This window comes from Eretmochelys imbricata, chromosome 1 (assembly GCF_965152235.1).
Source record: "Eretmochelys imbricata isolate rEreImb1 chromosome 1, rEreImb1.hap1, whole genome shotgun sequence".
In the NCBI taxonomy this organism is placed as follows: domain Eukaryota; kingdom Metazoa; phylum Chordata; order Testudines; family Cheloniidae; genus Eretmochelys; species Eretmochelys imbricata.
In genome coordinates, this window is record NC_135572.1 from 255,144,941 (window position 1) to 255,157,280 (window position 12,340).

The following is a 12,340-nucleotide window of genomic DNA, read 5'->3' on the forward strand; positions in this document are numbered from 1 at the left end:
GGGAGTCAACGGGCATAAGCTTCCTCCATCTTCCTGTGAGGCCTGCCAAGATAGCAAGTGTGGGTATGAGTGGGAGTCATTGTACACTTAGTGGGGCCTCCACTTTCCAGCCTGTGAGTAAGTAGGTGGGGAGGGGGTAAGCCTTGGCCCCAGTCCATCTCCTCCCACAATGTGCTAGCCAATGGAATTCAGCCAGCATAAGCAAGGGAAGTTAGAGAACCAGTTACATAGTTCCCCCATAAACTGGAGCCAGAGATAACTCGGAGTCAAAATTCCTTTCCAGGGCTTTTCCATGCTGAGTGAAGCTACTTTCCATCCTTTACCCAGGGCTCTGAGCACACGATTAATGTAGGCTGTAATTTATAATCTGATGGGAAATGTCCTCCAAATCCTCTCCCTGCATCATCACTGCCAAACCTGTCTCCATATTAAGATATAGCACACTTCAGTTTTGTAGTCCTGAAATGTTGTTTGCATTTTAAGAGCTCCATTTGCTGATGTACACCCTAGCTAAAATTTTAAAAATAAGTGCCTAATCTTAGTCTCCTAAATATGCATTTAGCTATCTAAATAAGTAGCTTTGTTTTCAAAAGGGCTGAGCACTATAGCAGCTCCAACTGACTTCAAGGGGAGTGGTGGGATGCTTAGCATTTTTGAAAATTGGGCCAACACCTCTGGTGCCCTCAATACGGACCTGGGAGCCTAATCTGACTTCTGTTTTTGAAGATCTTGGACAAAAATAACAGAGAGTCTGATTAATAAAACACCTACCAGAAGGTAAAAATAAAGAAACAGCTGTTATATCACATTAATGAGAGTCCATTATCTTGGTTCCTAAATACATGTCTATTTTAAATTATGTTGATTGTTGCTTACTGGAGCATTTGGAGATTCTGTCTTCGAGACAGAATGTAATGTTTAATCAGCTCTTAGGAACAATTTGTCAATAGAGGAAGTGCAGCACTTTTATTAACTACATGGCCCCCAGAGTCAACAGAGGCTTCTAGAAATATCTAGTTCATATTTGGCATGCTCATAGCTTTACCACAGATATTAGCAGAGTCACTTCCATATAAATATTACATCATTTGCCTAGTCAGCTCCATTTTGCTACCATGATATCATTGAAGGACCCACATTGTTTTTGCAAGATTCATGGGGTGTCCAGCTGTTCTGATCAAATTCCAACATCAGTAAATATAATCCACCTACTACCTTTCATTCCTTTCTTTGCTTTAAATTGATAGAGTATTCTTTCTCTCACTTCCTGTCCTCCAAATATCATGCAGTGCTGCTCATGAATTTATAACGGCTCCCATGTCCTACCCCCGAGAAGTTTCCGTTTCAGGAGCAAGCAAAGCGAAGCGTTTCTTATACATTGTGTCTATAGCTATAATTCTGTAACACACTCGGACTTGAGAAAAGGATGTCATAAATCAATAAGCAATAACTGAAATTCTCACTGACTCACCTCTTGTAGCCGGTCAATGTACATACGACAGGCCTCCAAGTCACAATCTCCTCGTATAACTATAATTCCCAGAGGGATGGCTGGGGGCAGCAAAAAGAACCCTTTCATTAAAATCACTTGCTTTCCAATGTTAAACAAACATTCTCAGTGGCATTCTCCTTTTACTCCCCAATGAGATTTTACTATCTAACTTTTAACGTCCACTTAGAAACCTGACCCTATTTTCCCTTATCCATTTTACCATTTTGTATTTATCCAATCATCTGTTTTTCTGTGTTGCTAATGCTGCAGGTGCTAATATGGCTACAGTTTGTTTACATCCTTCTTTGTCTGCCAACATTATCAATTATGTTGACACAGCAAAAGGAACAGTATCCCAACAAAGGAGTCATTCGTGTTGAGTGTTTTGTTATGCATTGCAAAAAGCTGTGATTATTTTTTGAAATGAGACTCTGGAGCACTTTAAAAACAATTTAAAGTCAATGAAAAACAAACAACCTTGGAAGCCTAAAAGTTACAGCTATTTTCTAACCATTTTTCTTCCACTGACCTCTGACTCTTTCTTTTTTTAAAATCTGTTTTGCAGCTCGGCACATTGATATGAGATTGTAGGGCTGTTTATGATCTCCAGCCTGGGCATACTGATTTATTAATGTAGGTCTATGACTGATGTTGATTTTATATTTCTGCATTTTATTTATTTTAGCAGAAAAACAACTGAAGCATTTGTATCAGAAAGAAAATCTGGCAACAGTTGCATGGACTTTGTGATGAGATACAAGGGAAAAAAATTTGTTCAAATTTTGAGATAGCCAGTCTTGACCGCTGATCCTCTAAAATAGACATTAAGCATTCAGAAGTTATGGCCCACCAGATTATAACTAGAGAGGGTAGAAAATGATCTGTCGAAACATTTTTCAATGAAAAATGGCTTTTTGACAAAAAAGAAATGTGTTCACACCTCCCCTCGCCCCCAAAAAATCCACTTTTGCAGAAAAAAAATCACAGTTTTGTTAAAAACTCCAAAACTCATAAACCCAAAATGTTTTCCCTGGTCCTGGAGGCATCACTTTTAATGGCAGAAGGGAAGTTCAGTCTCTGTAGCTATCAGTTCTTGGACCCTTCAATGAGCCTGCAAATGAGGGTACTACCTGGCTTTAGTAGGATCTCACCAAAGAAGCAGGAGAAGGGAGACTCAGAAGTACTTGTATTTCTAAAATGGACTCATTTAATAAGGTCTTACCTCCCACTAGATAGGCTTTAACCAAACAGAGCAGCAGCAACTGGGGAAGCAGCAAAGCAACAGCAGGAAGAGATTAGAATATTCATAGGAAATATTCCAGGAGAGGATGTGATCCTTATCTTCATAAACAATTTAGCTGATTGGCTAACAAGGAGTCATGTAAAGTTACTGATAACAGTAGGGTAAATTGAAAAACTAACTGTGCTGGAACAGCAGCTGCTCTTTAATTCAAAAGGACTTGATTAAGAGGGACCCTGGCATGTTTGCCTACTGAGGAGCTCTTCATTTTGATAAGTAAAGGAAACAGACAATGACAAGAGATAATGAGGAGAGTCTTCATGGTTCATAAAAAGAAAAGGAGGACTTGTGGTACCTTACAGACGAACAAATTAGTCTCTAAGCTGCCACAAGTCCTCCTTTTCTTTTTGCGAATACAGACTAACACGGCTGCTACTCTGAAACCGGTCTTCATGGTCCATATTCCCCTGGCCCACTGAGGCAGGTTAGAGAAGTTTAGCAATCTCAGGCATGGAAGGAAGAGTTCTGCAGCATTCAAGCTCTGCACAGGGCCTACTGGCCAACACAGACCAGAGCCGTGGCATTAACACCATATTCAGCACTATTGATTATGAGCCTAAGAAAGAAGTAGCATGTTCTGCTCGGAGGTGGGGGTTGAGAAAAGAAGAATGGGTATGTGGGAGGAAGGTAGCTGAGACCAAGGCTACGTCTTCACTACCCACCGGATCAGCGGGTAGTGATCGTTCTATCGGGGATCAATTTGTCATGTCTTGTCTCAACGCGATAAATCAATCTCCAAATCGACGCCTGTACTCCACCTCGGCAGGAGGAGTAAGCAGAGTTGACGGGGGAGCAGTTGCGGTCCACTCACCGCCGTGAGGATGGCCAGGTAAGTCGAACTAAGATACTTCGACTTTAGCTACGCAAATAGCATAGCTGAAGTTGTGTATCTTAGTTTGAACCCCCACCAGTGTAGCCCAGGCCCAATAAGAAAGGAAGAGAATATCTCACATTCCTTCTGCAGTAATGAAAAAACACATTTTCTTCTAGCAATCTCCCACTCACCCACGCCTTAATTCTTACAAATTCCAAAAAGGAAGGATTCCAACGCTGATCCCTAAGACTTTTCATTACCAAGAAGAGTTGGTGAGGAGAGCCTACAGAAGAGCAGTGCCAATTGTAATGTGCTTTTTATTTGTTTAGATGCTCTGGGTTCAGACGAATTCTCTTTGCTCAGTATTTATTATTGCTTAACCTGCCCTGAAAGGAGAACTGCAAGCACTTTGATGAATGTATTTAATGGCTGTTTAGTTTCAATTCTGTAGGTCCCTCTATAGCCCCTGCTGAAATGGTATTTTGTAATGTTTTACAGCAGTAATCAGTGAATCACAACAGATATCCCTCTGCCTCCAATAGCAACAATGCACGAGGGGACTGTCATTGGGTCCTACATTTTCCTCTTTTTAAAAAAATTTATTTTCTATTAACCCCCTCCAAGGACTAAGGAATTTATGTGCCTAACTGGGACCAAAGGCTTGTCCTACTGAGACAATGCAACTAACCAAGGACTGAAGTTGCTAATTAACTAGACAGTAATAGTTCCTCATGACTCAGAGAGAAGGGACTTGTGAATGTCTGGAATTTTAAGGAAATCCATAAATCTTTCTGAGATGTAAGTGCTAATATGCAAGAGACAGTTCAGCTATGAAATTTCCTAAAGTTGAGTTATTTGCATTGATGGAAGAAAAGCACAGTGTGCCTTTTAATCTTCACAGGTGGGAGAAAGAACATTAATTAAATTATGTCCCATATATTAATTTTAACAGGGTATTGATAAAAGAATTTTATAAAAATCATAGTTAGGTGAGTCCACCCATGAAATGATGAGAGTGACATTTACAATGGGTTTGTATAAGTGCCCTAGCTCTTATGTATGAATCCTGGGCTAGTGTGACCAAAAACTGAAATGTTAATTGCTTATTTTACCAGGTAATAGTAAGTACTTTCAATGTACATGTCAGTGTTCGTCCAAAAATCTCAAAGTGCTTTACACTGGTTGGCAGAGTGGTTGGCTGATGGATAGCTAGTGTGCAATTATGACCTATGTACATTAGAGGAGGGCTATCACCTAGACAGTGAGTATTACTGGCTAGTCACAGGCATCGTAAAGAACTGTCCAAGGGTACAGTCTTGGGTAGCACAGTATAATTACTCAAAACTGCATCAGTCCACAGATGGTCCGTTCTTTGGCTCTCACCAAAATACACATAGATAACTTAATTATCTTCAGTGCCGGAGCGCCACTCCGTGCAGGTGAAAGGTATGAGCGTGGGAGCAGTCAGAGAGATGGGTACAGCTCCCTAATTCTCCTGGTCAGTTCCTGTGAGGATGAGAGTTAGAGCTGCTTCCCAGCCCCTCTGACTTGCACCACCATTGCAGGGTATTAGTGAAGCATAGGCATAGCAAAGCAGAGTTCCACTACACCCACTCTCTGCCTTCTGCCCTCTCCCAACATGTGTCTACACAAGGAATGAGGAGTGACAGCCAGTGAAGAACCCAGTTGCACTAGAGAGTTCCCTTCCAACAGCAGAATTCTCTGCTGGCCAATTGCAGCCAGTTTCCAGTGAGGGTTTAGATCTGATTACAGAATCTGCTGTATTGGATCTTGGACATAACACTCTTATTATGGTGCAGAATGCCATTATAAGAATATAGGTAGATGAATAAGACAGGCAGAATATTTCAATTAGTTCACTTCGTGGACCATTGCTGATGAAATTTGTTGCCTATAATGGCACTAACTTAAATCAAGTATCAACAAAAGGCTGCGTTGGAGACACAGCAACATGGCTGGTACCATACACGAGACTTTGCTATGCAGATCACCCCAAACGCTGGCTGGAAGAATTATCAATGATTTCTAAACTCCTCATGATGTTAGTTATGGAATGTACAAATAAAGGAGAAAATTCCCACCTTCCATCCCTTCATTATGTTGAATCCCTGAAGCTAGTGAAAATTTCATATAGACACAAATGGAAAAAGACTAAAAATGTGGCATATTACCACCAAGAAAAGATAAAATTCAATTAACGTCCTCATTTGCTGTTCCTAAGGGATTCAATTTGTGATCTAAACGCCACAATTTACCTGCAAACATCCTGATCAAAACAGGTGCGATCTCCTAGAAAGTTCATTACCTTCGGGGATTGTGGAGATTACGTGTTTGGCTGTAAATGTTTAATGTAGCAAATAAAAGATCCTGTATGTTCAGGACGTTATAAGGATATCATTTTCCTATGAGATTTCCACTGACATAGAAATGTAAAGGGCCAAATCATCACAATAAATTCTCTAGAACCTTGAGTTGGAACTATAAAATAACCAGACACATATTAAGGGGTTCAGCTTGTAAAGTGTGGTTGTAGATCAAGAATTGAGTATGTATTAATGGCATCTTCTTACCACAAACACTCCCTGTCTCTGCTCAGGTAATTTCTGCTGATTTTACTGAAAAGAACAAGGCTAGTTTTTTTTCACTACTGTCAGAACTAGTAGGCCAATGCAGCTGTGATAGAGAGAGCTGCATTCTGTCTGCATCCACATTATTGGCAGCTTTGCTGGTTAAATTCTAACAATCAGATCCTAATTGCTAGTTACAAGGTAAGAACTGGGAAAAAACAGTCTGATTTTTCTTTCTCTCTCTTTTTTTGGGGGTTGGGAGGAGGGCATTCCAGCTTGAGTTTTCAGTGCAGATTGTTAAAACTGGGCATATTTGATAGGACACATCTGAGTACGTCTACAGAATAAATATGAAACTACACATATAAACTAGATTATGAATGGTCCTGTGCTGGTGCATGGATGGAGGTGCACAGAGGACACTACAAACCTTCCCCCATTGTCCTGTTAAGCAAGTGCCTGCCATAATGTGGAAAGTTAGCATTGCCAACAGCTCTAGCCTTCTCAAAAGGGTCAGGGACAAGGAATGGTCATAGCTCACCTCCACCTCCCCCACCAACCCTGCACCAGCAGGCAGAGTTGGCTGGTTACAGAGGAGAGCACACGCTGTACTCACTGGATCATTGGGCTGCCATTCAGCATACATGCCAGGGAGCCATCAGCCAGAATTCTGGTGTTTGGGGCAAGGAGCTTGGTGGAAGAAGACTGGGACTAGGATTTGAAGGGGAGACTGGGAGGGAAATGGAGGGGGCACTGGGAACCAGTAGGTGGGGAAGAGACTAGGATTGTCTGAGGAGAGGCTGGAACTGGCTGGGCAAGGAGTCTGGGACTGGGAACCAGTGAGGAGGGAAGACAGGGAGACAGATCTGCTGAGAAGCCCAAATGCAGGAAGAGAACTGAAACCCAGTGGGACAAGGAGCCAGGGAGGAGGTGCAGAAGAAACTGAGATTGGATGAGGATATCAGGGATGAAGAGTGGAACTGTGAGCCAGAGAGGATGGGGAATGTGGATATGGTGGTGATTCAGGAGTGGATTTACCATGAAACAAACCGTGGGGTGGCACGGGGCTCCCAACAACAGGGGGTGCCCCCAAAATGCAGGACAAATATCTGACAACCTGTCCCTGAGTCCCAGCCAGCAGCGCAGAAGGGCTCAGGCAGGCGGGCTGCCTGCATGCCATGGACGATGGCCCCACGCAGCTCCCGGAAGCGGCCGGCACGTCTACGCGCCCCTGATAGAGAGGGAGGTGGCTCCGTGCGCTCCCGCTGCCCTCCTCCCCACAAGGGGTGCACAGAGACATGTCAGCAGCAGCGCAGCAGGGTTACGGCGGCTCCCTGCCCGCTCTGTGTCCCTCCTTCCCTCCTTCTGCACCACTTCGCTCCCAGAAGCGGACGGCATGTTCCTGCGGCCCCTGGGGGTGGGGGGAAGTGTGTGTCTCCGCGTGCTGCCCCCGCTCCAAGCGCCGACTCCGCGGCTCCCATTGGCTGAGTCCTGGTGGGTGCCCGAAAATGAAGCTGTGGCCCCACTAACTCTAAATCTGCCATTGGGGTGATTGGAGGCCAGTGCATTAGAGGGAGAGGGAAACTAGATAAGTCTGGGGACAAGGAGAAGAGCATGGATGGGAAACTGGGAATGGCTGGGCAAGGAGACTGAGATGTGGAGACTGAAATGGGAGACTAGAACTGGCTCGGCAAGGAACCTGGGACCAGGACGGGAGATCTGAGGAGTGAAAACTGGCAATGGCTAAGTGAGGAGAATGGGACTTGGGTGAGGAGCCAGGGGTGGGGAAAAGATAGCATTTGGAGAGGGTCAGGGACAGCATGGCAGGGAAGGGCTTGGGGGAAACTGCATGCTTGATTTGGCAGGGGAACACACCACTTTTGACATACTGAATCTAAAAGCATCAGGTTACACTGCTTAGAGCATACAGAATGTTAAACAGATTCTGTAAGAGTCACCATGCAGTTCCCAGTCCTAGTGACCTTATTCACCACTCTGCCATCGTGGTGACAAATCTTAGATGGAGATACTGTGAAGAATCAGAAAGGGATGCAGACTGCTCAGTTCACTGATTGTGTTGTGAATATTCACTGCATATCCCCACAGTGATAAGAATTTCTGCTCCACAATAGGAAGGAGGGAAAGCATTTATGATGGTCAGAATCTGAAAGCTTTTAATTACTAAAACAAATAATGCCCCAGCTCACCTCCACTCCGCCCCTCCCTGCTCCCCTGAGCACGCCACCGCCGCCGCTCCGCTTCTCCCCCTGCCTGCCCAGGCTGTTTTGCGTGGCAAGCCTGGGAGGGAGGGAGGAGAAGCCGAGCAGCGGTGCGCTCAGGGGAGGCAGTGGTGGTGGAGCAGAGGCGAGCTGGGGCGGGGAGTGGTTCCTCGCTTACCTACGCTCCGCCTGCTCCCCTGAACGTGCTGCCTCTCCCTCACCTGAGAGGGAGGGGGGAGAAGCGGAGTGGCGGCGAATTCCGGGGACCAGGCTGAGCGGAGGTGAGTGAGGGTGGAGGGTTGCGGGGGGGAGCCGCAGGAAGCAATGGGGGGGGAATGCGGCACGCCCGGGGGAAGAGGCAGGGCCAGGGATTTTGAGAAGGGGTTGGGAGGGGGTGGAGTTAGGGCGGAGCCGGGGGTGGGCGCAAAAAAAAAGCGGGGGCAGCCAAAATTTTTTTTGCTTGGGGCGGCAAAAATCCTAGAGCCGGCCCTGGTACACATAACCGAGAAGGGCAGGTTTTCTAACCCTTTACTCATGCTCATAGCTCTTCCCTGAACTGTCTCCAGTGTATCAACATCCTCCTTGAATTGTGGACACCAGAACTGGACACACTATTCCAGCAATTCTTGCACCAGTGCCAAATAAAGAGGTAAAATAACCTCTCTCCTGCTACTTGAGATTCTCCTGTTTATGCATCTAGGGACTGCATTAGCCCTTTTGGCTACAGCATCACACTGGGAGCTCATGTTCAGCTAAGTATCCATGCCCCCCCACACACACTCCCAAACCTTTTTCAGAGTCTCTGCTTCCCAGGATAGAGTCCTCCATCTTGTAAGTGTGGCCTACCTTCTTTATTCCTAGATGTTTACATTTACATTTAGCCATATTAAAACACATATTGTTTGCTTGTGCCCTGCTTACCAAGCAATCCAGATTAATCTGTAGCATTGATCTGTCCTCTTCATTATTTACTAAGATGTAATGGTTAACCAATTTTTAATTCATTTAATGTGTGCCATCTTAATTTTGTATTTTTACAGTTTCTTAATCAAAATTGTATGTGGTACCAAGTCAAATGTCTTACAGAAGTCTATGTATGTTTCCTTCAAATTATTACCTTCATCAGCCAAACTCGTAATCTCATTCAAAAAGAAATCAAGTTAGTTTGACAAGATCTATTTTCCATACACCCATGTTGATTGACATTAATTATATTGCTCTCCTTTAATTCTTTATTAATCAAGTGCCATATCAACTGTTCCATTATCTTGCCCAGGATCGACGTCAGATTGACAGGCCTATAATTATCTGGATCATCCCATTTACCCTTTTTAAATACCGGCACAACATTATCTTTCTTCCAATCTCTTGGAACTTCCCCGGTGTTCCAAGAGTTATAGAAAATCAACATTAATGGTCCAGTGAGCTCCTCAGTCAGCTCTTTTAAAACTCGTGGATGCAAGTTATCTGGACGTGCAGATTTAAAAATGCCTAACTTTAGAAGCTGCTCTTTAATATCCTCCTGAGTTACTACTGGAATGGAAAATATTTCATCTTATCATATGATGTGACTGTATCATCTGTTTTTTCCCCAAATACAGAACAAAAATATTTAATGAATACTTCTGCCTTTTCTTCATTATTATTGATAATCCTACCATTTCCATCTTGTAATCAATGTTTCACAATTCCTCACTTCTGATTTATATTTGTCACTATCAACATCCCCTTTCTTCCATTTGTTATCTATTATTTTCTTTGACTCCATAGTCTGGTGATTAGGGCCCTCCCTAAGGGAGACCCAGTTTTAAGTTCCTGTTCCAATGATCATTTAGTTATCTATAAAAAGAGGCACAGCTTCAACATGATGAGCGAGATATGGTTATGGCAGTCTCCTACAATGCAGGAGACCCACATTCAAATCCCCACTCCCTGGTGGGAAATTGAACCCAGGTTTTCCCACATCCTGGGTAAGTGCTGTAACTAGTGGGGTAAAAGTTGTACAAGTCCTTCTCTAGCTGTGCTGTGAATGGCATCGAAGTTTGGTTGGGGAGAGGGAATTGGTCAAAACTATTCACGTCAAATTTGCAAATATTTTCGGGACAACCTAAAACTGCATTTTTAAATGAATAAACTATTCATCAATTATTTTTTTTTGCCCGGCTTTACTTACAGCATGTGTGAGCATGCACACCCACACACACACTATTCTCAAAAGAATGATGCTTTAATAGTCAGGAAGCTACCCTTTTTCTCCTTGCTGTAGGGTGCAAGGTATCCCCTACATTTTCACCATCCCAGTGATAATATCCAGGGGTAGGTAGAAGAAAGAAAAGGGGGAGGGAGGAGGGGCAGATAATTCGGTAGCAAATGTTGGTGAAATGCCTGCTAAAGCAACAAGAAAAGTAGAACATGACAGAAAAAGAGAATCAGGTGCAAATGGTTGTGCCCTTCAGAGGACGGAGTGACACCATTTAATTGCTCAGAATGTTTTTGAAATGAGGTGTCTACCTCCAGTAGAGCATAGATTAATCTTCACTGAACTGTTGGTATGACAAGTTGTTAGACGGGGGAAAAAATTCAATTTCAGATGAAGCAGCTGATAGAATCAAATGAGTATTTCAAGCACACAAGGAGAGTGAAATGTGTTTACTCTGAGTTAGGGTGACTCAGATTGTTATGCTGATGTCAGAGCTTCCAAAACTCTATTATGGAGACATGTCATAGGCAAAAATCTTAATAGCTTTCCTGAAGTGTTCCTGCAGGGATAATAAAGTGGGTTGTTATTAACTGGTTTCCTTTTCATGTTCTGATTTCTGTTTTCTTCTTGTTGTTGGTTTTTTATTACAATAGTGGAAGCAGGGAAGTGGGCAGTAATTGAGTCATTCTGGAGTTTCCATATCCATGTTTATTCTGTTACAGTACAGAAGGATGTGTAGACTGAGAACCACAAGGGTACAGAGTGAGAAATACACATTGCTGAAAGCCATGGTGTTACTGTGGGGGCATGACCAAATGCAGAGCAATTGGCAAGCACTTCAAAAGTGAGCCTCTCCAACTCAGAATTCATATAACAGGGTCGCTCTGCTTGGCAGCAAACAAACAGCTATATTTCTTTGGAATGTAGGGATTATCTATAGTTATGTTTTAAAATCAGCCTTGCAAAATTCTACCCATCCATTTGCCCAGGGTAAGTGATTTTTTTTTCTTTTGACAGGTGAGTAGCATATCATATAATTTTCATTATAATTATCTGGGTAAAGAGCAGGTGAGCAGTTTTTGTTTTTTCACTTGGGCTGGTAATGTTTAACAATAATTTATTGCAAAGGGCACAGGTTTGGAACTAGGGGTGCTGCTGCACCCCCTGGCTTCAAGTGGTTTCCATCATATTCAGGGTTTACAGTTTGGTTCAATGACTCTCAGCACCCCCACTATACAAATTGTTCCAGCACCCCTGGCAAAAGGAGGAATCTCACTGATGAAGACAGAGAGTGGGGGTATTTGGTATATCTGTTCAGACCCACTGAGTTACTACCAAAAAGCATTTAATATATATTCAATAACCCCGTTCAGAAATGCGGTAGTAATAGTTACCTGCATTTTTCAGCTAGTTGAAGGTTCCTGGTCTCTTCAATCTCATTCCTTGCCACACCCATAACCATGTTTTGCTGTTTAGACATCTCGACAGGGATCTATGCTGTCTATGTCACAAGGTAACTGGGAAGGGAGGTTATGTCATTATGCTCACTGGACTGCATGGATAATTTTTTTTCCTAGGTGTCAAATTCAAGATGATGACTATAATTTATGAAATAGTTTGGTTTCTAGCATCTGTAGAGAACTCTTCTCTTCCCTTGCACCATCCTGAAAGTTGATTCAAACTCCAATAAACTGAAATAAGCACAATTTTGATAGGAAGTGTTTAGC

The 12,340-nt window shown here is 43.3% G+C and overlaps 1 protein-coding gene across 1 annotated transcript in view; it reads right to left on the reverse strand.

Moving 5' to 3' along the window:
• Positions 1 to 12,340, reverse strand: part of DGKI (diacylglycerol kinase iota) — a 146,007-nt gene that overhangs the window by 65,718 nt on the left and 67,949 nt on the right. Inside the window, exon 15 of the mRNA XM_077807526.1 lies at positions 1,472 to 1,551. Within this exon, the coding sequence (XP_077663652.1) occupies positions 1,472 to 1,551 (80 nt within the window). The remainder of the gene's footprint in view (positions 1 to 1,471; positions 1,552 to 12,340) is intronic.